Below are 26943 nucleotides of genomic sequence, written 5' to 3'. Positions count from 1 at the left end.
AGAAAAAAAATGAAAAAGCAAACTTTACTAATGAAATTGAAATGAATAAACCGATTAAATAAAACAGAAAAAACAACAGAGAACTAAATAAAGGAAAAAGGTAAAATAAAACCCGACTTGGGAAGCTTCCAACCCGATGGAAGCTTTCAGAACCTTTTTAAAACCGTTCCTCCCAGCTAACCGCTTAAGGCTTGCCCATTTCTGGACGTTGTAACATGGACCATTAAAGGCCGGCCCACCGCGCTGCTGTGTCGACCGCCTGCTAAGTCTCGCTAGAACAAAGCCCCCAAACCCTCCACCCTCCGCCGCCGCCGCCGTCTAGCTTTAGCATCCCTCCGACGAGCAGCAGCCACCACGGAGCGACGCTTCGGCGGGAGGGTATGATTTCGCACAATTTTTCTTATTGCCAACGACCCCTTTTCCCTCCGCAATCACGAAGTGTAATAAATTCCTGTTTTTTCCCTAAAGGGCTAAAATTGTCCGGCTGCAGTTGATGTTATTCCGCATCTGACGAGATTAAGGCCGCAAGGCCGTTGCGTCCGCCATCCAGCCGCCTGTAGAACCCATCCCGTAACCGAGCGAAATCACCCCCTTAGTCATCTTGTGCCTGCTTCGCCTGTAGCCGTCCATGTATGTTTCGATGTCCTGCTACAGGGCGGTAGCAATGGTTAACATACGATTTCAAACTTTTAGTATATTTTCGGGAATTGTGTGAATTATTGAATTTCCTGAAACATTTCCCCCAGTTTCTTGAGTTGCTTTATGTTACAATATGAAAATCCCTGCCAGTCCAAACGAATTCTCATGGTGGAGGGGATCGAATAGAGCGACATTCAGTCCATGTGGGGATTGTGTGGAAGGATGGTTCCCCTAGTGGGTTGTTTCCCCAACAACTAAACAAGCCCCAACAGGTCCCCATTCCCTTCATAGTGGTGGATAATGGAGGAGGGCGATGACATCCAGGGCGGGGATGTTCTTTCAACTCCTCACCGGGATGTTCATGTTGATTAAAAGTTCAGGGCCATATATTGTACGAATAGCCTGTTGTTTATTAAAATAAAAGGAGTATCATATGACAGCATATGCTACTATTTGCAGAGCAAGCAAAGAGAAAATGTTCTGAATTTTCGGTCGGTACACGGTGTTTCTGTGTGGAGCTAACAGTGCACATGAAATTTCACTATCATATGTTTCTAGTTGTCGCTCAAACGGATGTATCTAGCACTGAAATATGTCTAGATGCATCCATTTCAGCGACAACTAACATGGGACGGAGGGAGTATTAGCTAACAAGTTTTAAAAATCTTTTGTTTCAGATTGTAGGAAGGGGTCAAAGCATCTAGGAGCCTGTTAGCTACAAAATGAACAAGGGGAAGATTTTCAAGTTGGCAAAGGGATTTAGAGGAAGGGCGAAAAATTGCATAAGGATAGCACGGGAGAGGGTTGAGAAAGCCTTGCAATATTCCTACAGGGATAGGCGTAACAAGAAGAGAGACATGCGGTCCCTATGGATTGAGCGCATCAATGCTGGTACACGACTGCATGGGGTATGTATCGATCTGTTTGCTAGGAATGTCTAATAACCATAGCCTTTTTATTTATGAATAAAGAAAGAAACATCATCTTTTGAATGATTATCTCAAGACAGACAGGTCGATAGAAACTACATTCTGTGGTTTAACTAACTCTTTTCTTGCATCTGACTGGCAGGTGAATTATGGCAACTTCATGCATGGATTGATGAAGGAGAACATCCAACTGAACAGGAAGGTGCTCTCGGAGCTGTCAATGCATGAGCCATACAGCTTCAAGGCACTTGTTGATGTATCTCGCACTGCATTTCCGGGGAACAGACCACCTACCCAAAAGGAAGGTCTAGCAGCTATTCTGTGAAACAGCTTGTGCAATAAATTACTGCTGTCATGACGGTCTTCCGTTTTCCCTTCGTTGCAACTGAAAGTTATTACCAGTCCACCAATATCTTGTATCCTGGAGGTGACTCATGTAATCTCCTTTTGCCATTCCCTGTGGTATTCTCTTTAGCAGGAACACCTTTTCAATGAATTATTGCTCATTTGGCCCCTTTCTGTTGGTCTTATAGAGAGAGTCCCCTTTCTGTTGGTCTTATAGAGAGAGTTCTCTGTGTTACAAGTTATCAATGTCGATTGTTACTTCTGTAGCAATATGATAGAGATCGGTGACCCTTGTGTTGTGCTCATCTATAATTGTGACCAGTAAATACCCCTCTTCTAAATGCGTACCTGTAAAGTGCTTGTGTCTAGAGAGCAAAACCAAGGGAGTGTTGCACGTCTCTTCATTTTTCATCGCAAGAGTTAAGAGTGCATGATGTTCAGAATTCTTTTGAAGTTATGGAATCGTCTGGCTCGATCCCAGTAAGGCCTTGTTTGTTTCAGCTTCAACTTCTGTCAAATCAGCTGTGGATTCGCTTCACTCAGAATCAGCTTTGCCACTGAAGTACACCGGGACGTGCTTCAAGAAAATAGCCGTTTGTTTCAGATTAAGCTTTGCCCTGAAGCTGAAACAAACAAAGCCTAAGTCCAATGTCCTTGTTACTCTTGGTCAGTAACAGACCTCTTCTGATTATTTACACTAAAAAGGATATCCTCTGATTACACTTCCCATACCAGCCATTCATTGGTGTATAGAAGAGAACTAGCAGTACATGTTTTTGATCAGATGGGGTGCTCAGAACCTCAGTTCACTTGGCGTGGAGTAGTGCATATGCTAAAACAGAAATTCTTCTCCTGAAAATGAAGGAACAAATTTCGTGCATTCCTTTGTCCCTTTCTTTACTTTGCTAATGTTCCCAAGGCCCATCTGACAATGGTCATACATGCACATGTGATGTGAGATACATATATATTATCTATAACTTCAAATTCTGCTAAAACAGAATACTAATACTCGTATATAGAAATAGAGCCGCACCCGCGGAGCATAATTATTCTGTAACATGTTATATGTGCAATCATATATAGATGTGTTACCATTGGTTGATCAGGTAACAGGACCAGGCAATGCACTCAGGCACTTTCCACATGTGTGGCAACTGCTCTAGCCAAGGAATGCCACGGTGTGTAAAGAATGTTTTCTTGGATGGGCAATGTGTACAGAATGTCATGGGCCAGCTTCTCGGTGTGTCCGGGCTATCCTTTTCCCAACGGAATGAGAGAAAGCTTAAAGCAGAGACATTCCAGGAATTTACTTGCGCACACAGGTTTGTGGCTGATTCTCTTTTCTTTTCCCGGCCAATCGCACATCAGATCTGCTCTTCGGTTTTGTCTGCATATGCTTTTCCTTGGTAAACTTTTGTCCCTACCCATGCGAGTGTGAACGCCACATGTAGATCGGAGCAGCAGAGCCATGGATGCAGCTGGTGGCCTCCTCTTGGCTGGAATGCACCAGAATTTTATCAGCCGATGTGGGAATAAAGCAGCCGTCCTCCATGATTGCATTATCAAACAGTGTAAGCATTTTCTGAAAAACTATCAAATCCACTTCTTCTTGCCCTCTTTGCAGGCTGCAGAAAGGAACTTCTTTGGTTTCTTTTGCTTGTGTGATTCTCTGCCATTCACCCTCATAAAACATCTCATACTGTCTACATATTGCCTTTTGTGATTTGAGATATTCATGCTGCGCGGTACAATATTTCAGTATCCAGGATATACACCCTCCGCTCCTAAATATAAGACGTTTTGGTAGTCCAGTTTAAACCGCCAAAGCATCTTATATTTAGAAACAGAGGTGGTATACAATTGCTTCTGAAAAATTGAGGAGTTTTCAATCTAACACGGCACTGTTTGCTTTTACTGTGACTGCGCTGAGTAGGTAACCAGCTTGGTTAGAATGACCAGAGTCGAGTGGCATATTGTGTAACCTCCCATCCTATGCTTTCTGTATGACGGAGACAACAGTAGGTGAACCACGCAAACAATGACTCCTAGGGATCTCACAGATCATACATGAAGGGTCTGGCTCTGGTCTAGTACAATCAGGCCATCTAATCGGTCTCTGTACCCATGGTTTCCGCATGGACACGTTATTATACGTTTCCTTTTCTGATTAGCTGAAACGTTTCGCCTCCAGAAAGCATAACCGTTGGACTATTTCGGTGAAGATACCAACCCCAAAGTTCACATCACAAATGAAAGCTTAGCATCCATGCAGTAGTACGACTAGTATTTATCTTTTGAGCCCAGTCGCGCTGAAGTGATCAATTGCCAATTGGAGCAGATGGCTTGCTTGTCATCGTCCCCCTGGGTTTGGTGGCCATCTCAGGAAAACAACCGGGCTAATAGGCTCATCTGACCACATCCACTCGAAGAGAGTTTGACCTTGTGCTCCTGACGTCGCGAGCTGCAACCATAATAGTTGGTGCCACCTTCCCCGCTCTAGAAGCGAAGTACCATTTTAGCATGCCGGTGACAATGTGACATGCAAGAAGTACCATTTTACTTAATAACAAAGAAATAAGAGATGATGTATTTCTGTTCAACATTAATATGGTTGGACTGGCTGTCAATGAAATTAAACCTTTTTTTGTTAAAAAAATGATGCTTCATGTGCAAGCAAGTCTTTTTTCCTTTCTTTTTGGGGAGAGGAATGAGGAATCTGCAGATAAATCTAGCTGCCTTCTGAAGTACCATTATGATGGAGAGGAATGAGGAAAATCTTTATATGATGGAGAGAGTGACAATGTGACATGCAAGAAGTACCATTTTAGCATGCCGGTGACACGTTTCCTAGTACTATTTTCATTGTAGCATCAGTTACAATGTTGCTTTTCAATGCACAGTTGGTTTCTCTTCCTTCGGTTCTATCATGTCCCCTCCGATGACGAGCTCCGACGGCATGAACTTCGTCCGATGTTTTCATCAAGAGGATACGTCTGGAAATTCATTGGGTTTAACTATGAGTTCAACATTCGCAAATGAATGCTTTTTCCTTGGCCTCTAGTATATTGCAAATTCACTACTAGAAGCAAAGACATCTTCCTCTCTTTTAGCCTTGCCCTTACATGATCATTCGCCGTCTCCATCGCCGAGGAAACTATGAGTTCACTTAACATTCTAAGGTTAGTCTAACCTAGTGTTCATCTGAAAGAAAAGGTTAGTCTAGTGTTAGGTGAATAGGCGGGCCGGTGGCTATCGCTGAAAGGATCAGAGATCTCCTTTAGAGGCACTGCTGTAGCATTTCAATTGTCTCACTTGGATCGGGGTGGTTGATCTGATCTTCCTCACGTTGTTGGGCTACGATCACGTCACTGATCGTGTAAGTTGGACACCCAGGGCAACCTTGGACTTTGGATCTATCAGAGACCCAGGTGGTACATGGAACAGGTCTTCCGGTCACAGTTTTGTCGAAAAGTTATATAGTGTACTATCTTTTTTCCTGCTCATTTGGAGTTGGCAGTTCTTGGAAAGGTGAAAGAGAAAAAGGAGCAGGTGCCTTCCTCGTGCTACTAATTAAAAAAAAATGCTTTGGGCAAAGGAAAATCTTTATATGATGGAGAGAGTGACAATGTGACATGCAAGAAGTACCATTTTACTTAATAACAAAGAAATAAGAGATGATGTATTTCTGTTCAACATTAATATGGTTGGACTGGCTGTCAATGAAATTAAACCTTTTTTTGTTAAAAAAATGATGCTTCATGTGCAAGCAAGTCTTTTTTCCTTTCTTTTTGGGGAGAGGAATGAGGAATCTGCAGATAAATCTAGCTGCCTTCTGAAGCAATTATACTTCGATTTCCTCGTCTTTTCAACTGTGCCTTGCCTTTTCTGTTCTTGGTCGTTTGTTCATATGATACGAAGTGTTCATCTGCGCCGTGTTCCCTAGCTTGTGATTGACATAGTACTACAAATGTGAAAAATCATGGGCCATGCCAGACCTTTTTGTCTCTTTGACATGGCTCGGAACTTCTTCAAGGGGGCTTCATCATGCTCACAGATCGATCATAACAACCTTCTCAAGAATTCATCTTGGATTTCAACTCATGACGACCTAATCACGGCCTTGACGTTGTAATTGATTTCCAAAACAACTATCCAGCTTTATTCATGGTCTCCGTCTCCCTACTTTGCATTGCGAAGTCGGACGGGGAGACACGCACGATCGACACCCTAGTCAATTGCAGTTTTTTGCTTTATGCATCGTCCGTTTTCCGCTTTGCTGATGGCCGACTACTCCATTATTCTCGCCCACACGGCCACACCTTCGTTTGCTTTGGACACGTCGGTCGGTACATTCTGTTGCATACCAGCTGGCTGAAACACATTAGATCGAACAGGAAAGAAGAAAAAAATATATGTGCATGAAACATATAGAGAAGAGCAGTCCCACAACACGTGTACATTAGGGCATGTTTGTTTTCAAATAAGTTACCAAGTCGAAAAGTGAAAAAAATGACTTATTTTGCCAAACAGACTCAACTTATAAGTCATAAGTTGCTTCACCCCAACTTAAAACTTATAAGGCTGGTCGTAATGGGAGTATCATAGGTAGTATCATCAGTGGCGGATCCACGAATTGAACTTAGCCGGGGCGAAACATCTGAGGTATAAATTTTTTGATTGACAAATGCTCGCCACCCGAGGCCGTAGCCGCCTATTTAAGCCGGCCGGCGCCCCCAGCCCTAGCACATCCGCCTCTTTCCTCCCTCCGCCGCCACTCGAGCCTGTTAGCCATACCCCCACGCCGCCGCTACTACACGATCCAACTCCGTCTCTACCTCCTTGAGAAGGTCCGGATCCATAGGGAAGCGAGGCTACCTCTGGAACCGGAGAAGGATTTCGAGGAGGTTGAGGAGGAGGTGCCGGGGGGAGGAGGAAGAGAAGGAGGAGCAGGAGCCGGTGGAGGAGGAGCAGGAGCCTGTGGAGGAAGAGGAAGAGGCACCGCCGCTAGATGTGGGGAAGGAGGCGGTGTCGATGATGGAGGAGGACGTGAGCGTGTGGCTGAAGCAGCATGCCATCCTGAACTCCATCTGCTCGGAGTCGGTTGCGGAGGCCAGGCGTCGCCGTCGGCAACAGATGGAGGCGGCGCGGGCAGCCCAGGCTCCGACTTTGGCAGCTCCGGCTCCGGCGCAGGCGGCTCCGGTCATCGCCGCCAACAACGAAATTTGAATAGGAAAAATGTAGTACGTAGCTATATATTCTGCATGCTTTTGTATGGATTTAGGGGATGAATATGAGAAAGTTATACGTGGAGAAGGAAATATGCATGAGGCGTGCCCGGTCAGTGTCCGCGGACGCGTACACGGGCGTTTAAGGGGTCAAATTTGTGAAGTCCGGCTGTAGATAATCTAACCACCAAAAATCACAAAATCTAACATAAACGTCACAACTGGGTGTGCTTGGGTGCTGGCTGGCTGGCTCGATGTGGAGATTTCCCTGGGCTGCCAGTACCTGTTCGGGGGAATGGGGTGTGTCGGGCTAACTATTGAAGCTACGGGCTGCAACTATTTTTTTTTGCAGGAAATTGTGAGAGCTTTATTCAAACAAAAACGCTCCTAGGATCATCAGCCATCAAGCTAGTGATCAGGAACGAGGGTGCAGAATCTAACCAAGTCTCGGTCACCATCTGGCATGTTTTGCACAAAGATGGGCCGAGAGATTAGCAGACCTATTTACATGCTGAATTACAAAAGAATCAAAAGACAAAGCTAGCTCTCCAATCTCTACTAGTAACGGAGCCACAACCGAACGAGAGCCGTGACGAGTGTTCCAGAGATTCACTACCTTCAGACAATCGGATTCCAATATCACATGTGCATAGCCTCGGAGACGAGTAAAGAGAACTCCCTCTTGTAGTGACAAGGCCTCCGCAATGAGAGGATCCATAACAGCGACATGCGGTTTGGACCAGGAAGCAAGCATCGCCATAGCAGAACGAGCAACACCGCCTGCTCCGGCTAGTCCCGCTTCCGAATTGATTGCACCATCAACATTGATTTTGACAAATCCCGCTTCTGGAGGCCGCCAACCATGTCCTGGCAATAAAGTGGTCTGCTTCATAGGAATCTCCAGCAAGGCCAAATCCTCTCGAATGCGTCGAGTGGAGTATACTGGGTCGACATGTTCCTTCTCGTGAGTCCATCGGTTCCGCGAGTGCCAGATAGCCCACATCACCGACACAATCTGTTCTCTTACCTGATCCGAGAAACGATCATCACATAGGATGTCCCGCGCCCAGGTGGCAGGGTGCGAGCGCGTGAGTCGAAGGCCAAACCAATTTTGCGCTTCGTCCCAAAATCGGCGTGCATGGGAGCAAGACACCAATGCATGCATGAGATCTTCCTCTTTGGCCAGGCAAACATTGCATAGACTGAGAGGTTTGATATGTTTGTGCTTTAAGGTTGCTTCATCAGGGAGGATCCCACGAAGAACTCTCCACCAGAAGACTCTGACCTTAGGCACCACGTTGAGCTTCCATAGAGATGTCCACATCTGCTGTTCTGATTTTGAGGCGCCGGTAGCCGTCCCTTCCTCTAGAGCATGACACTCTTTCTGATTCACGAGAGCACGGTACGCCGATTTGACTGTGTAGACACCTGAGTTTTCAAAAGCCCAAGCAAAGAAATCATGTCCACCTCCGGTGCGCAAAGGTATGTTTAATATAGCTTCTGCATCCGGAGCAAGAAAGTTTTGTCGCACAAGATCCGTCTTCCATGTCCAATTTTCTTCATCAATAAGCTCATTGACTGTATGTAATGTAGTAGGAGTGGTGATAGACATGGGAGACATACTGATGGTGCCTGGAATCCACTTATCTTCCCATATAGAGATAGTGCTTCCATCACCAACTCGCATGATCAAACCTGTTTGAAGGGCCTCACGCCCAGCCATTATCGCCCGCCAAATTGGGGACGCGGACTTCGGCACTGTGGCCTGCATAAAGTCTGAATCCGGGAAATACCGACCCTTCATAACTCGAGCGCACAGTGAATCGGGACTAACCATGAACCTCCACCCGTGCTTCCCAAGAAGTGCAAGGTCGAACAGCTCCATATCATGAAAACCCATTCCCCCTGAACTTTTGGAGTTGCAAGTGCTTTCCAAGAAATCCAATGCAAGGATTTTCTGTCCAGAGAGCTACTCCACCAATATTGGGCCATGTTGGAAGTGTATTTCTTGCATACCTTCTTCATGAGCCGAAAGCATGACATACTGAAAGTAGGGATAGCTTGGATAATAGACTTAAGCAAGATCTCTCTCCCTGCACATGCAAAGTTGCGCTCCGACCACCCCTGCATATTTCCACGAGCTCTGTCGCCAATATGGTCAAAGGTGTCGCTGGTGATCCTTCCCACAGCTGTGGGTAGACCAAGATATCTCTCACTGAATGCTTCCACCATAATTCCAAGTCTTTGTTTGATTAAATTCCGGACTAGGGTGGGAGTGTTTGAAGTGAAGAAGACCGAGCTCTTATCTTTGTTGACACTTTGGCCCGAACAATCCGCGTATATTTGCAGAATCTGATTCAGCCTATCTGCACTTTCCTCTGTTGCACTGATAAAGATTAAACTGTCATCCGCAAACAGAAGATGATTTACCCATGGTGATCTGTATGAGACCCGAACTCCTCTGTCGACAAAATTTCCGCCAAAGTGGTTGAGCAGTGAGGTGAGTCCCTCTGGGCAGAGCAGAAACAGAAAAGGGGATGCCGGGCATCCCTGTCTCAAACCCCGAGAGGGTGTGAAAAAAGGGAGCAACTCGCTGTTCATCCTAACAGTGAATCTGACTGACATGACACACTTCATTAGCAGACGAACAAAAAGGTGGCCAAAACCCAATCTGAGGAGCATAGCCTCCAAGTAATGCCACTCGACGCGATCATACGCTTTCATCATGTCTAGTTTAATAGCACATGAGAAATTTTTACCTTTCTTCCTTCTCTTCATAGAATTAATACTCTCAAATGCCACCAGTACATTATCTGTTATCAACCTGCCTAGTACAAATGCACTTTGTTCCTCTCCCACTATCGAATCCATCCATGGTTTCAAGCGATTGGTGATCGCCTTGGCAGCTATCTTGTATGGCACTGGACAGAGAGATATGGGACGGTATTGCGTGATGGATTGGGGGTGTCGTACCTTAGGGATCAGCGTGATCGAAGTGTCATTGAGACCCGTCGGAAGCTCCCCACCATTCAAAAAATCTAACACAGCTGGCACTAAGTCTTTCTCAACAATTGACCAGTGTCGCTGGAAGAAACCCGTTGTGAAGCCGTCAATGCCAGGTGCTTTATACGGGGCCATTTGGAACAGCGCCGTGCGCACATCCGTGGCATCGAAGGGTCGCTGTAAGTCAGCATTCATCTCCGGTGTAACTCGTTCGGGCACAAACTGTAACAATCTATCCATATTGTGAAAGCCCTGTGATGTGTAGAGATGTTGGTAGAACTCTTGGACCTCCGCTTTATCCTCCTCTGGATTCGCACATACAGACCCATCTAGGCGCTTTAGACCGGCTATGCGATTCATGCGCTTCCGTTGCTTCGCCTGAGCTTGGAAATAGGCTGTATTGCGATCACCCGCGCGTAGCCAGCGTACTCTCGAGCGCTGCCGCAGCCAAACTTCTTCTTGCCGGAGAGCTTCCCTGAGTTTTCGAGCTGTTTCCATCTCCTCCGCCGAAGGCCCTCGGCCAACTGCATGCCGGCGGAACCTCTCGATCTTTTTTTGAAGTGTCCTGACTGTTTTGGAGAGGTTACCAAACTCTTTTGCACCCCATGCACCAAGTTCGCCTTGCATCTTGGAGAGAGTACATGCGATACCCGCAAGGCCTTGACCTTGATGTAGCCGCTGCCATGATTCACTAACAAGATCATCATAGTCGCCATGTGATTGCCACACGTTCTCGTAACGAAACTGCTTCACTCCTTTATTACGGGTGTGATTGTTAAGCTCACGCAATTCAATTACAATAAAACAGTGGTCTGACTCAATAGAGCTAACATGTCTAACCCTGGACTCCTCAAACAGATTCAACATGGCCGAGTTGGCAAGAGCCCGGTCCAAGCGTGCCTTGACATTGGCCGCATCTTGCTGCTGGTTATCCCATGTGTACTCCACTCCCGCCCATCCAAGATCCTGGAGGGCACACTCATCAACGACTTTGCGAAAAGCTCGCATTTGCCACTCCGGCCGTGTAGTACGACTGAAGTGTTCCGTCCCGTATAATGTTTCGTTGAAATCACCTACGCACATCCACGCTTGATGTTGGATGCTGAATAAAGTCCTCATGAAGCGCCAACTGTGGTGTCGATTTTCCACTCTTGGAGCTCCATAGAAGCCAGTAAATCTCCATCCCGGAGAATCCATTCCAGCCTTTGTGACAACCACATCAATGTGGCTCACACTATAATTTTTCAGCTCAACTGAAACCTCCTTCGACCAGAACAGTCCCACCCCGCCACTGAGACCGTTACTGTCGACAGCAAAACATCCTGCAAAACCCAAAGTATTTCGCAGGTTCTCTACTTTTTTCGCCCTTATTTTGGTTTCCATGACAAACACAAGGGTAGGACCTTCTTGATTCACTATGCTGCGAAGCTCTCGAACTGCCGCAGGGTTCCCAAGCCCCCGACAGTTCCAACTTATGCAATTCATTTGGATGGGCAGGGCTGACCAGCAGCCTCTGCCGAGTTTTCTGGGGTGGGTTTCTTCTTCTTCCGTCCATCCTCATCATGCCGTCCTTCTGATAGGTCCTCATCGTGCATCGAGGTCGTGTCAAGGTCCACCTGTTCTGCACCCGAGTCCATCAGTAGAAGTGGGCCAGTCGCCCTCCTATACTCCTGCCGAGGTACCTCTTTCCGTTTGATAGGGCGATTCTTGATCGGTGAGTTTACCTCAGGAGTAGTTTTGCTAGCACCAACATTACTTGAGTTTTTTGATTCCCTTTTGCTCTGATTGGCAGCAGTACCTTGTTTACTTGAACTGTCATTGGATGTAGTTTTCTTCCGTTCATCCGACGCCCGCAGACTAGGCCCGAAAGGAAGATCACCATGTATGTCTCTCTTCCCCGAGGTGGGGCAGTAGAGATCAGAATGCCCTAAGCGGCCACAAGAGAAACAAAAGTGTGGTACATTTTCGTACTGGATGTCATAGAGATCTTGCCGCTTCCTTCTTGCTTAATCAATCAGGATCCATCTCCTGAGTGGCTTCCTCACATCAACAGAGACTCGCGCCCGCAGATAGCCGCCCATATGATCAAACTGTACCGACATAGCATCTTTGTCTATCTGCTTAGCAATCTCAATTCCCCATGCATCGTCCCGAAGGTTGTATGGCGGATTAATGACACGAGCCCATAGATGGAGTCGATCGAAATTCACTTCATCCGGGCGCATGCACTCCTCGAAATCAGCAAGGATCACCACATGATTGCTGACATGCCACGGCGATCCTGCCCAAATCCTCTCTCTGTCGCGCTTGGATTCCAGCTCCACCACGAACATGTTGTCCCCCATAGATCGAAATTGCAGACCTCGAAGATTCCCCCAAGCCGGGCGAAGTGCATTACCTATCGTCTGGATATGCAGTATGTTTCGGTGCAGCACCTTCCCCGCAAGTAGCCACTTCGGCGGAGTTTCATCCTCACGATCATCTAGGATCAGCGGAGTTGCTTCCTCGTCCGTGATGCCGAGTTTCCCCAGGGCTTCCTCAAGATGAACCCTAGCCGCGCCTGGCGAACTCGGGGTTGCCCGCGCCTCCTTCCCACGATCTGAGGCCCCCCGCGGAGGAGGGGCGTCATCCTTCGACTTGCCGGAGCCCGATGCAGCCATCTTGCTCAGGTTCACCGCGCCCCGCCGATGTAGTTCGGGCGTGCGCCGCCGTCGCTCCCAGAAACCCTAATCGCCTCTGTTGGAGGCTTCAGGTTTTCCGGAGAAAAAACCCATCCAATGCTCTACGGGCTGCAACTAGGCTAGGGTGTGACCGTGCAGTGCAGTGTAAATGCACACATGTATCAGCCTATGTACAAGCGAATCGTATTTGGATTTCGGCTACCCGGGGCGGCCGACCATAGTCGCCCTTACCGTGGCGCCCGCCACTGAGTATCATGCATGCCAACTCGGCAAATTTGATGAGGTATCATGGAATTAAATGAGGAAAGAGATGTTTGAGTATCATATCATGATACCGTATCATATTAAATGTTGTGCTACTATGTGCCATGCATGTGAATAAATGAAGTCATCTATGATACTAACATATGATACTATGCACTACGGATGTAGTATCATACACTAGTATCATATGCATGATAGTAGTATATGATACTTGTCATTACAACCAGCCTAAGTCATCCCCTTTTGTGTGGGTCCCACCATCTTTATATAAAAAAACAAGGTGTGAAGGTGTGGTCAGGTGACTTATAAGTCATGTGACAACCAAACAAGCGTAACTTATTGAAACCAAACATATCCTTAATTTATTTCTGAAAAAAACTTTCGATGTATCTATCAAACATCATGGCAGTGCAGAGAACACCGGGTAACATAAATTGCAGCCCGGTGTAGTAATGAATGAGACTCCGCCGGTTTTTACAGTACAAGAAGCCTTGAGAGCCGACACTTGACGTAGAAGACACTATGTCCCTAGCCATTAAGTCAACTAGCTAAGTCCAGATCGATCGCTCGTCGGCCCGGCGCTATGATGCTGTCGCCACTAACGCCGGTACACTCCGAGGTCCAGAGCGCACATATTCTCGAATTGACCGACGTGCCACGCGACTGTACGACGAGCTTCTCCCGCCGCTTCGCGTCCAACTAAAAAGCCCGTGGAAACGCCACTTTCCCGCCCGACCCGTGGAGACGTACGTACGTACGTACGTCGGGGTCGAATCGGCTCGCCGGTGCCGGTCAGCGGTACGCGCGGACGCCGGTCGACGCCGGCCCGGTCTCCGGCAGCGCACACGTCGCTCGCGCCCGGCGCGCACGTCAATTCGTCCACCAAACCTCACCTCCTCCTCCTCCGACTTGGCCTGCTCGGAGCGTCGTCGTACGTCACGGCGCCATGATACGACGGGCTTGGTCTCTTCCTGTCTGGTCTGGTCTGGTTCTGTCGCGCGCGCGTCTGGATTTTTCTCCTTTGGAGCTCGTTCTGAGGATTGGATCGGATCAGGTCGGCACCTGGAGCTCCATTGCCCTATTTCTTTCCCTGTGGGGTCTGGGAGGATGGGAATCGGTTCAGATTTTGCCGCCAGGTGTTCGGGGTCAACCTATCTTCTGATGATGATTCATTTCGATTTAATCGAGCCGGCGGTTCAGGGTGCAACTGGCCGCTGCTCTGAGCCGGCACTATTTTATCGATCCGCGATCGTCCAACCACGCTGGTTGGATTAGTTCGTTCCAGCTGATGTAAGGTAGCGAAATTCTGGAGTGCAAAGTGCAAACATATACTACTATATATAGAGTATATTTAGCTCATCGGATCAAGTGCTACTTGTTGGCGAATGACGAGACTAATCTTCACGGTGTATTAGTTGAGGAGACCGATATAATATGCTAAGCCTGGTTGTAATGAAGAGTATCATATAGTAGTATCATGTATATGATACTACCTCCCTAATGCATAGTATCATATATTAGTATCATGTAGTACTCTATTTATTGACATGCATGACACAAAGTAGCATAACATTTATTATGATACTGTATCATGATATGATACTTCACAATCTCTTTCTTCATTTAAGGCTATGACACCTCATCAAAATTGCCTAGTTAGCATGCATGATACTAGCTATAATACTACCATTACAACTAGTCTAAGAAATCGATTCGCAAAAAAAAGCTAAGAAATCTTTAGCTCATATCCCTTAGTCACTTTTCCCTTCTAGTAATATTTAACGAATTCACGAACCGAAAAGACTTCATAACAGAACATGAAAGCATCCCCATCTAAAAAAAAAAGAACATGAAAGCATCTATATGGATAATTTTTTCCTTTTTTGCGAATAACTATCAAGTGCATTTTTCTTTTGTGATTAACTATATGATTATTAAATAACTATCTTATCAACTAGCAGTACCATTATTTATGAAGATATGTTAGCAATCAATGAGTATTTAAATAATTGTCTTTTTAGAGATTTCAAATGGACTACCATATACGGATGTAATATAAACATGTTTTAGAGTGTAGATTCATTCATTTTGCTCCATATGTAGTCATTTGTTAAAATCTCTAGAAAGACAAATATTTAGGAACGGAGGGAGTAATTGACATGCTATATCAGAAATAATTGTCATATGTTTAAGGGATTTGGCATGCTGCAGTAGAGAAAATTACCACGTGTTTCAGAAATTTACCATGCTGCTATGGAGAGAATTGTCAGGGTTCCATACAAGGCTCACGATTAATGGACTGTTTCAGGAGGTGTGGGACATACCTATGTTCATGGAGATATTCTTATTGGCCGCTTGGAGCATTTGGAAGGAAAAAAACAATAAGGCCTTCTTTGGTTTGGAAGAATTTTGTAGGATTTTCATAGGATAGGATTTCTATAAGAAAAATTCCTTCAAAGCTCTTTGGTTTGTAGGAATGAAATCCTATTTCTATGGAGGAATTCTTCCTATCCTCCACATTTCATAGGAAAATAAACATTAGCCTAGACTCAATGGAAAAAAAATCCTATGATGTGAATCAAAGGGCATCTTCTTTTCTATTCCTATGCATAGGATTTGAGATGCATGTCGTCTCATTTCCTATGACTTTCCTATTCCTATAATTTTCCAATACTATGAACCAAAGGAGGCCAAGAATTTCAAAGGGATCTCCATTCCATAGATTCTTGGTTTCACAGGTTCCAAAGAAGAATTTTTCCTCCTTGCCCACATTCCATAGATTCTTGGTTTCACAGGTTCAAAGAAGAATTTTTCCTCCTTGCCCACAGAGTAGGAGAGGCCCAACAACCTTTTATCTCTTCTTTTGTAGCATTTCTCCCTAAGACATTTAGGATTCTTGATCCCTCTCAATCTCTCTTTTAAATCGAGGATATAGAGAGGTGTTTTCATAGTCATCTCCGAACATTTGCCATCTCGGATCCTCCTCTTCCACCTCCAACCACAAAGTGGGCTGGAACGTAAACACTCTATGTACAAAAAGCTTATATGAATTAATAAATATTTTATCACTATATAAGAATCAAATATAATAAGGACAAATGTTTCCTACCACCCAGTGGTAGTTACCCTCATGTGTGTTTTGTATGTTGTATGTATTATTTCTCAAAACCGAGAGTATATACACGTAGTATGTAGTATGTAAAAATATTTTGGTAATATTTATACCATTTTTAGGTAGTATGTACTATTTTTCTAGTATGCCGTATACATACAAATATGAAGTAATTTTGAAAATATACTAGAAACTATGAACTCACATGTATTTTTTTTTCATGTAGATAGGTTTGAGATATCTTAGATATAATATATGAACATACTTATAATGATAAATTGGTATATATATACAACCACATGGTAATATATAAGACATGAGCGTAACTACCACCGGAGGTAGGATGCATTTTTTCATATAATCAATTATATGTATTTTAATCTCATCATATTATTAATCAAAATATTCATGTTTCACACAGTCTAATCTTAGTATCTTTCTTCTCGCAAAATAAAAACTCTTAGTATATTACAGAAATATATTGTAAGCAATTTCCAAAGCAACGTGAGATATACTCTAGTTTTTCGTTTGATGCTTAATTTCTTACTACATGATCTTCATACGGCTGGTTGGTAGGTGTAATGACACGTCGAATACGATGCAATTTCTTCCAGAAAAAGATACAAGCCCATCAGAGCATTGGTCGCGTGTATGTTTCGGCCGCCCCTCTCTTAATATCTCACGTTCGGATCACACGTAAGAACATCGATCGCCCAACACCAACCACCTTACATCATCAACGTTAGGAAAGATCACAGCAACAGTTCTTTTTCTATCATAATCACAACAACAGTTGACTCCGCTACAAGGACAGAATCATCATCTTGTTAAATACGGAGAGCCCAAAACTAGACCCCTAATACGCGCGCGTACTGCCTTCCACGCTTCCTCCACTGTTATTTACTCGAAACAATTATACGCTGCATACGAGTGTCAACAGAATGCACTGCAAAATCCACCGGTCATTGAAGCGAGTAGAAAACTGCGGTCTTGCATTCTTGGATTCTTGTATCTTAATAGAGCTGACGCAGCGCCCGCGTTTCGCTCAAAGATAATGCGCTACTCATTGAAGCCAGAAGAGTGAGAAGTGTACCAATTTCTTCTTCTACTGTATTTCAAAAAGAAGAGCTCGGCAAGTCCGTGGAGTGTGGACTCTCATATGAACGAGATGAGCCCGGAAAGTGAACCGCCCGTGTCATTCTCTCCAGCGCATCTCCCCCACTAATCTTCCGATATTTAGGGCCTGTTTGATTTCAATAAATCATCCGACTTATAAGTTAGGTGACTTAAAACTAGTGACTTATAAGTCATGTCTGTTTAGGTATCACCTGACTTATAAGTCGGGTCTGTTTGACAAAATAAATCATTTTTTTTATTTTTCGACTTATAAATTGATGACTTATTTGGAACCAAACATGCCCTTAGGCCGCCGCTGCCGCTACTAGTAGGAGTACTTCAGTCACTTTTGTAAATTATTATCGCTGTGCTTCTGGGGTCGACCTGTCGCGCATATATTGCTCTCCCTCTCCCGTTGCTTCCTCGGCCGGCCTCTCGTTCCGACGCGTCGCGGCCGCCTTTCCCCAGAGGTTCCGAGGAGCGATCCCGTCGAGCTCGCGCTCGCGTGCGTTCGCGCATTGGGCCGGACTGCCTCGTGAGGCCGCGTGTGCGATGAGGGGCGGCGCCTCGGCGGGCCACCCGCGATGGGGCTCCGCGGGGACGACGCCGCGGTCGCTCAGCACGGGCTCCTCGCCGCGCGGCTCCGAGCCGGCCTCCGAGGACGGGGAAGAGCTGGTGGAGGTCACGCTCGACCTGCAGGACGACGACACCATTGTGCTGCGGAGCGTGGAGCCGGCCGCGGCGGCGGCGCTGGGCTCGGGCTCGGGGGCGCTGAGGCTGCCGGTGCCGGCGCGGGGCGAGCTGGGGGACGGCGGCGCCTGCGGCGCGTCGTCGTCGTCGTCGCGGTCGCCGTCGATGCGCCGGACGTCGTCGTACCGGCTGCTGCAGCTGTCGCAGGAGCTCATGGCCGGCGCGCGGCACTTCTCGCACGACCTCACCAGGCGGTTCAGCCGCAGCCACAGCCACAGCCGCGACGAGGCCCACCAGCAGCCGTCGTCCGGCATCGAGTCGGCGCTCGCCGCCCGCGCCGCGCGCCGGCAGCGCGCGCAGCTGGACCGCACGCGCTCCGGCGCGCACCGGGCGCTCCGCGGCCTCCGCTTCATCAGCAGCAACAAGGCCAGCAACGCGTGGAGGGAGGTGCAGGCCAACTTCGACCGCCTCGCCCGCGACGGCTACCTCTCCCGCTCCGACTTCGCGGAATGCATCGGTACGGCACCCCATCGTCCCGCCCGCCTCTCCATTTCGCTCCGCTCGAACCCTATCCAAGGAATTCAAACACCGGCGAGGCGCGCTGCTGCAGGGATGACGGAGTCCAAGGAGTTCGCGGTGGAGCTGTTCGACACGCTGAGCCGGCGGCGGCAGATGAAGCTGGACACGATCAGCAAGGAGGAGCTGCGGGAAATCTGGCAGCAGATCACCGACAACAGCTTCGACTCCCGCCTCCAAATCTTCTTCGACATGTATGTAATTCACCGTTATCAAGTCTGTCATTCGATTTTACTGTCAAGTTAGCCATTTTGTCACATTATTTTGATTGCTTGGCATCAGGGTGGATAAGAATGCGGACGGCCGGATCGGGGAGGCGGAGGTGAAAGAGGTGAGCAAACACTCCATGCCCATGACTACGCCGTGCTTGCCTTTCCCCTTTGTTTTCAAACATTGCTATTTGAGGACACCAAATCTGATCATTTAGGCTTTGGTTTGACGGCTCAAACATTTGGTCGACGACCGAGCTGTCCATATCAGAAATCGGTCGAGTGTTTCGCCGAATATGCACCGCGCCCCCCGTACCGTATGGCATTCCCCAGCACTTGTTAATTATCACTCCGTGCTTCCAGAGGACCAAGGACAATTCTTTCTTAATTAACCAGTACTAGTACTATAATCCGGCATGCAAGGAGTGGTTTTAATTAGGTTATTAGATTAGAATTATTAGAGGATTAAGAACCTGGGGGAAGTAGCACGTACGTAAGACGCTGTGGTCATCAATCTAATCGGAGTCGGTGAGCTGAACCAAAACATCTCCGCGTCTCACCAACTCGGCAATTCCCACCCCACCTGCCAGCTTTTGGGACGCTCGTTTTTTAGCCCTCGTTCAGGAAAAGCCCGGGCAGCTTTCTTCTAGAACGCTTTGTGTGAGGCCAGGCAGTAGGTGAGGGGCATTTCCGTGATTGCCCGCTGATCTTCTCTCATCCGCTCGACTCAGGCTGAAAAGCGCGGTGATTCACGTACTAGGATATTTTTTTATACCTGTAAAAAAATGGATTGGGGCGCGTACAGGGTGCTTTTCACTGGGGCGGCGTCATCAGCTTTCCGTAGTTTTTTTTGGAAAATGTTACATCATCTTCAACTCATATCATGTTTAACTCTTTGGCAGATCATCATGCTGAGCGCGTCGGCCAATAAGCTGTCGAGGCTTAAGGAGCAGGCGGAGGAGTACGCCGCGTTGATCATGGAGGAGCTCGACCCCGAAGAGCTGGGATACATCGAGGTGAGCTCGATCGACCGTCGCTTTAGCATTGGTGCCTGACTGCGTGGTGCGTGCTACACCTGTCAGCGACCACTTCTTCGATTGCTGGTGCTACTACTACCGTACTCGTTTAGCGCGTGGAGATGCGTGCGCCTTCGTAAACAATGAGATCATGCTCTCTACTAGTATTCGCGTAGGTAAACCTTGTTTGTTTACTTCAGCCCAGAAGACCCGCTGCATTTTTAGGAGCAGTTGACCTGGGTTGTCTACCTCGGCAAGCCGGTGGAGCTGTACCGGCAGGGGTATAAAATATGATAGTAGTAGAGCCCAGCCGTACCAATGTCCAATATCATCGTTTTTATCTGCATCTCACGCATTGCTGGCCTGGGTGATGGATGTGGCAAAATCCACAAATCTGACCTATGGACAAATTTATTTCACAAATTAAACTGTGTTCGAAAAAATTTCACTCAACTGACCTTTTTATGTAGCGTCCGACATCTAGGCATCACACTACACTGTGCAGCGCCTAGCTCCCAAGCGCTACACGCCTAGCCAGCATCGCACCCGAGACTACCTGAAAAATGCTAAGTCAATGTGCAACGCCTGAGAGTTAGACGCTATACTGTATAGTGTAGCGCCTAGACAGTAGGCGCTGCACTACTCGGATCACAGCAGCTGCGGCAGGTGGCAATAGTATTTGCACGAGCGAGGCGAGTCAATGAATAGGGATTCACGATGTACTTTTATCATCAAATGGAACAGCGCAGCTGGCCAAGTTGGTTGTTTGGTGGTTAAGCGTGTTGGAAATAAACCTAGCAACCCTAGCACTACTACCTAGCCACGCGCTATGCATATAAATTACTCCGTGTATGGCTAGTAATTTATGCTCCGTGTGTGTCGTCTTCCTCCCTCGGACGTAAGCATAAACATAAAGCTGTGATGTACGACGTACGAGATGATAAGGGTGCGAGCTGCTGCAGCTGTTGTAATCCAAGTCGTGCAGCGCCTAGTGTCTAGGCGCTATACTATATAGTGTAGCGCCTAGCTCTCAGGCGTTGTACACTGACTTAGCATTTTTCGGACAGTCTGGGGTACAATCCTAGTTGGGCGTGTAGCGCCTAAGAACTAGGCGCTGCATAATGTAGTGTGACGCCTAGATGTCAGGCGCTACACAAAAGGATCAGTTGGGTGAATTTTTTTTAAACAAAGTTCAGTTTGTGAAATGATTTTGTTCATAGGTCAGATTTGTCATTTCTGCCGATGGGTGTACCTCAACCGGCGAAATAAACAGCAGCAGTAGCACCCTTAAACTTGGCAGGCGACACGCAACACCAGTATGGTTTTTGTAGTAAAAAATTACTCGCCACATTGAAGGGCCCCAACCACCTGCAGCGAGATGCAGCATCGAAATCGATGGACTGAATGAAGCTGGATATGGTGGTATCCAATGGGCTGTTCTTCCCCATCATCATTCATATCGAGGTTGGTGAGCAGCTGTGGACCAGCTGGCAAAAATGACAGATTTGACCTGTGGACAAAATAAAATCATAAAATGAACTGTTGATGAAAAAATTTCACCCGGCTGACCTTTTTGTGTAGCGCCCGACAGCTAGGCGTCACACTGCACTGTGCAACGCCCGGCTCTCAGGCGCTACACGCCTGACCATCGTTGCGTCCTGAGCTGACTGAAAAATGCTAAGTCAATGTGCAACGTCTAAGAGATAGGCGCTACACTATACAGTGTAGCGCCTACCGCGTAGGCATTGCACTAGCTGCGCTTAGCGCAAGAGCTGCCCTCGTCCCTCTGCAACGAAAGAAAACAGTCAGCATACGCTCCTGCCCGTAAAAGAAAGGTGGACTGAGGCTGAACAAAACGACAAGACACGTTCTAGCTGTATATACTCCCTCCGTTTTTATTTACTCCGCATATTGGCTTCGGTCAAAGTCAAACTTTATAAACTTTGACAAAGTTTTTAGACAAAAATATTAACATGTACAATAACAAATCAATCACGTTAGATTTATTGTTGCATACACTTTCACATCGTATAGATTAGCTATTGTGAATGTTCATACTTTTCTCTATAAAGTTGATCAAAGTTTATGAAGTTTGACTTCAATCAAACCTAATATGCAGAGTAAATAAAAACGGAGGAAGTACTTTTTATCACCACGAATGATTTTATCGTCCCGGCCCGCTTCAAAAAACTGGAGCCACTCCACGCACTGTGCACCTCCGAAGCACTCCATTCACCGCTTCCTGTGACAAAAGGGACCCGACTCCCAAGACTCCCATTGATCTCGCCCTTCCTAGAACCCCAAGCGCTAAGTGCAACTAGTGCAACGCCTACGTGGTAGGCGCTACACTGTATAGTGTAGCGCCTATATCTTAGGCGTTGCACACTGACTTAGCATTTTTCAGTCAGCTCGGGGTGCGGCGATGGTCAGGCATGTAGCGTCTGGGAGCTAGGCGTTGCATATTGTAGTGTGACGCCTGGATGACGGACGCTACACAAAAAGGTTAGTCGGATGAAATTTTTTTACCAACAGTTTATTTTGTGATTTTGTTTCATGCACAGGTCAAAACAGTGATTTTTGCCGGACCAGCTAGCTAGCATCAATTTCTGTTTTGCCTAGTACAGTGCCGGTTGCCACCTACAGCCCGTCGCGCCACCACCTCCGTTACCACCGAACCGAATGGTTCGGTCATGGCTCCCATGATTCTTCAGCTGTGCATCGTTCAGGCGCAAGCTTATCCCTTCCGAGCTGGTCTAAGCAATCATTAGGCAGGCTGAAGGTTGACCCATAGGAATGCAGACTGGCTGTAGAGTAACCTCTTCTCTACCTTTGTTTTTTGTTTCTGAATTCTGAACTGCTGTGCTGAACTTATGCTTGGCCACTGTTGTGCTGAACTTATGCTTGGTCGCTGTAAGTAATGCCAATGTAAGTGTCATTTTGTTCACAGGCTATTTCTTTTACAAATTAATAACTGTCACTTGAATTTGAGCCAATGGTTCTACTTTTACTGACTTCTGAGAAGTGCACTGCTATTCTTTTTCTCCTTTCAGCTTTGGCAATTGGAGACACTTCTGCTGCAGAAAGACACCTACGTGAACTACAGCCAGGCGTTAAGTTACACAAGCCAGGCACTGAGCCAAAACTTGGCGCTAAGGAAGAAGGGCTCCATCCGCAAAATAGGCAACTCCCTGATCTACTATTTGGAGGACAACTGGAAACGCTTGTGGGTGCTCGCGTTGTGGATTGGAATCATGGCTGGACTCTTCACCTGGAAGTTCATCCAGTACCGCGAGCGCTATGTCTTTAAAGTGATGGGCTACTGCGTGACAACTGCAAAGGGCGCCGCTGAAACCTTGAAGCTGAACATGGCAATCATCCTCCTGCCGGTGTGCCGCAATACCATTACTTGGCTGCGGAATACAAGGGCTGCACGTGTATTGCCATTTGATGACAATATCAACTTCCACAAGGTTAGACACGACATATCATTTTCCTCTCTTCTGAAGTTAAATTAGACTTTCATAGTGCAATCACCTTAGAAGTTAGTTTAATGTATTTAGAGGCCCTCACAGACGTGAATGTGTGTAGATTTGATTAAATTACTTAAATCCAACTTAGGGAGAATCTATATTGCAGATAAAATAGTAGCCCTGTTGCCAACTCAGAACCTTTTAGCTTACATGAAATTCACAAGTAATAATAATAATTTGTGTTTTTGTTGTAATGGCAGACTATTGCAGCAGCAATTGTGGTTGGTGTTATTCTCCATGCAGGGAACCACCTTGTATGCGATTTTCCACGGCTTATACGTTCATCAGAAGAAATGTACGCTCCTTTGGGAATTTATTTCGGGGAAACAAAGCCAACATATCTTGCATTGATCAAAGGAGTCGAGGGCGTCACCGGGATAATCATGGTTGTGTGCATGATAATTGCTTTTACTTTAGCAACCCGGTGGTTCCGGCGTAGCCTAGTAAAGCTTCCAAAACCATTTGACAAACTGACTGGCTTCAATGCTTTCTGGTACTCCCACCATTTGTTTGCCATTGTGTACGTGGCTCTCATTGTTCATGGCCAGTTTCTGTACCTTATTCGTGTCTGGTACAGAAAATCGGTGAGATATTTATGTATTTATCGTCCATTCTTTTACTTGAAACGAGTTGGATTCCTAAGATTCTTATATTTTTCTTTTGATGCAGACATGGATGTATCTTGCAGTGCCTGTGTGCTTGTATCTAGGGGAGAGGATTCTAAGGTTCTTCAGGTCTGGCAGTTATGCTGTCCGGCTCTTGAAGGTCAGTAAAAATACATCAGAAACTTGAGCATTGATTCTTTGTGCCTTGTACTAATCTAGTGCCATTTATCTGCAGGTGGCCATTTATCCTGGTAATGTCTTGACGCTGCAAATGACCAAACCTGCGACCTTTCGCTATAAAAGTGGGCAATATATGTTTGTTCAGTGTCCAGCAGTGTCGCCCTTTGAATGGTATATTATTACTGTACACTTGTGGCCCTTAATCATTGCTGAATTGTGTGTGCTAGTTTCAGCTTCTAGGATAGATAACACATAATTTCTTGTACATTTCATGTCTGCAGAAGGCAGACTGTCTCATTACATTGAACTTTGAACACTTCCTCTCTTTCAGGCACCCCTTCTCAATTACTTCAGCACCTGGGGATGAATATCTCAGCATCCATGTTCGGCAACTTGGTGACTGGACACGAGAGCTCAAGAGAGTATTTTCCGCGGCCTGCGAGCCCCCAGTGAGTGGAAAAAGTGGTCTTCTTAGAGCAGACGAGACAACTAAGAAAACGTATGAACGCCCCTATATTTTAGCGGTTACCTTTGTGCTCTGTGGACACTTCACAATTTATAATACTGTCTTTTGGTGATGCAGCTTACCCAAGCTTCTGATCGATGGCCCTTATGGTTCTCCTGCTCAGGATTACGGCAAGTATGATGTTTTACTACTTGTTGGATTAGGAATTGGTGCTACACCCTTTATCAGCATTTTGAAAGATCTCCTCAACAACATCATTAAGATGGAGGAAGAGGAGGTTCGTTATATTCTCCATATCATCAGTCAGTCATCTTCATAGTCTTAGAAGTAATTATTCAAGAAATAAATAGATTACTCAAAAAAGTCTAAGAAGTGAAATAAAATATCATTCACATATTCTTTCTATGGTTTATTTTCCACTCACAAGCATAATTGCAGGATACTTCTACGGATCTCTATCCACCAATTGGTCGGAATAAGCCACATGTTGATCTGGGTACGCTTATGAGGGTTACCTCAAGACCAAGGAAGGTTTTAAAGACTACAAATGCTTACTTTTATTGGGTGACACGTGAGCAAGGCTCTTTTGATTGGTTCAAAGGAGTCATGAATGAGATTGCCGACATGGATCAAAGGGTAAGTACATCAAGTGACTGTTACTTTTGTTTGCGGTGCAGTTTGTTATCTTCAGAAATTCACAATAGGTTCCCCTTGCGAAGTTGTAGTTAAACTTACCTTTGATCCATGTAGAATATCATTGAGATGCACAACTACCTCACAAGCGTTTACGAGGAAGGGGATGCTCGGTCAGCGCTCATCACTATGCTTCAAGCTCTGAACCATGCCAAGAATGGTGTCGATGTTGTCTCTGGAACTAAAGTAAGCAGTGATATAAAGCTATTAGTAGCTTTGCATAGTCTGTAAAGTGAATGCATCAAAATATTAAGCCATTTCTCCCTATTTATTGGCATAAATGTTTAAAAGAGGTTCACACTTGCCTTGTACTGCTACCACTTGCATTTGACTACCAGTGAACTCATGTTGCAGGTTCGGACACATTTTGCAAGACCAAATTGGAAAAAGGTCCTAGCCAAAATTGCCTCAAAGCACCCGTATGCGAAGATAGGTTAGTATACGTATCACAGCCTAATCAAACGTGATTTGATTTGTTGAAGTCATTGACCCATGGATTATCTACTGTTATCAAAGTTATTTTTGTATATCCATGCTAGAGTTATTATGTGCACGCACTAGTATGTTGATATGCAAAACGTTCAGTTGGATGTACTACACAAGTAAGATTGCTAGGCAAATTTTTAAAATTATAAATGGTGTGTTAGTATTAGTAATCATGATTTTTTTATTTCATCTTGGGTTGAGTTAGTATTAGTAAATATCAAATCCTATGTCGATAAGCCAAGTCCATAATTATTTATGTTGCATACAGGTGTCTTCTACTGTGGAGCTCCAGTCCTGGCACAAGAACTTGCCAAGCTTTGCCACGAGTTCAATGGGAAATGCACCACAAAATTCGAGTTCCACAAGGAGTATTTCTGAATTCCAAGTAGACACTTGACAGGAAACGAGAATAGAGACTACGCTACTTGTACAGCATTTTTGTCCTGGTATATTCTTTATAAAGGACAGGAGAGGCCAAGGGGAAGAAGCAACCATAGCCATCGCCCCAGACTTCAGAATCCCAAATGCGCCAACAAGAAGGATGTAGAACTACATGTGGCGTCCGTGATGGCTTTTACAACATGGACCTGCGAGGGGATTCCTCCCGGTAGGCCTCGAATGTACAGAGACCACCTGAAGAAGAAGACCTTGAGCTTCTCCTGAATATAGTTGGGAGTATAGGATGATGATATGTAGGACATAGGAAGGGAACCACGAGCCACAAGGCTAATTAACTGTATATTTTTTATCATGCAGCTGAGTGTCTGACCAAGGCAAAAAAAGTACGTTTGTGTCTGTAATTTTACATACAAAAAATGAAACGAAAGAAAAGTGAAAGAAAAAAAGAAAATGTATACTCGATTCGGGTGTTTGTAACTTGTACAAGTATATTCAGTGCATCGGTGCTGATTGGTTCAAGGCTGGGTGTGGCGTCATTGCTGTGAGTTGTGACAGTGATCAGGAAGGGTAAAACCGAGGCCTGCATTGCTGTATCTAATAATGCTCGTGTTGAAATCTGGAGCCAACATGATTCACTCACCTGAACATTGCCATCTGGGAAGCGAATGGTACTTTTGATCCTCGGGTGTTCCAGAGACCGGGGTACAGAATCTGTGAGGAAGAAGGGCGTGCGCAGTGGCGCACAGGGGCACAGGGCTGGCGCTCAGTCGAGCTGC

General features: G+C 46.0%; 2 protein-coding genes across 2 annotated transcripts; both read left to right on the top strand.

Moving 5' to 3' along the window:
- The first annotated feature begins 202 nt into the window (after window positions 1-202).
- On the top strand, window positions 203-2098 carry LOC123058533 (50S ribosomal protein L20). The gene is made up of 3 exons (XM_044481248.1): window positions 203-378; window positions 1317-1547; window positions 1711-2098. Exons 2-3 carry the CDS (start codon window positions 1362-1364, stop codon window positions 1891-1893), a joined length of 369 nt encoding a protein of 122 aa, XP_044337183.1. The 5' UTR covers window positions 203-378; window positions 1317-1361; the 3' UTR covers window positions 1894-2098.
- Window positions 2099-17704: 15606 nt separating this feature from the next.
- LOC543151 (respiratory burst oxidase homolog protein A) lies at window positions 17705-26686 on the top strand. Its single transcript, XM_044485283.1, has 14 exons — window positions 17705-18524; window positions 18618-18777; window positions 18866-18914; window positions 19695-19808; window positions 22859-23278; window positions 23539-23922; window positions 24008-24103; window positions 24179-24294; window positions 24455-24622; window positions 24707-24866; window positions 25028-25225; window positions 25340-25468; window positions 25637-25715; window positions 26037-26686. The coding sequence occupies exons 1-14, from the start codon at window positions 17870-17872 to the stop codon at window positions 26144-26146; spliced, it is 2838 nt and encodes a 945-aa protein (XP_044341218.1). The 5' UTR covers window positions 17705-17869; the 3' UTR covers window positions 26147-26686.
- Window positions 26687-26943: the final 257 nt, after the last annotated feature.

The sequence above is a fragment of the Triticum aestivum genome, chromosome 3A, assembly GCF_018294505.1.
Source record: "Triticum aestivum cultivar Chinese Spring chromosome 3A, IWGSC CS RefSeq v2.1, whole genome shotgun sequence".
NCBI classification, from domain to species: domain Eukaryota; kingdom Viridiplantae; phylum Streptophyta; class Magnoliopsida; order Poales; family Poaceae; genus Triticum; species Triticum aestivum.
The sequence above is the reverse complement of the archived record's forward strand: the minus strand, read 5'-3'. Positions and strand labels throughout refer to the sequence as shown.

Coding starts and splice junctions, on each gene's coding strand:
- LOC123058533 (XM_044481248.1), top strand. CDS start 1,362: ATGAACAAGGGGAAGATTTTCAAGTTGGCAAAGGGATTTAGAGGAAGG. Junction 1,548..1,710: donor CTGGTACACGACTGCATGGG/GTATGTATCGAT, acceptor TCTGACTGGCAG/GTGAATTATGGCAACTTCAT.
- LOC543151 (XM_044485283.1), top strand. CDS start 17,870: ATGAGGGGCGGCGCCTCGGCGGGCCACCCGCGATGGGGCTCCGCGGGG. Junction 18,778..18,865: donor CTCCAAATCTTCTTCGACAT/GTATGTAATTCA, acceptor GCTTGGCATCAG/GGTGGATAAGAATGCGGACG. Junction 25,716..26,036: donor GCACCCGTATGCGAAGATAG/GTTAGTATACGT, acceptor TGTTGCATACAG/GTGTCTTCTACTGTGGAGCT.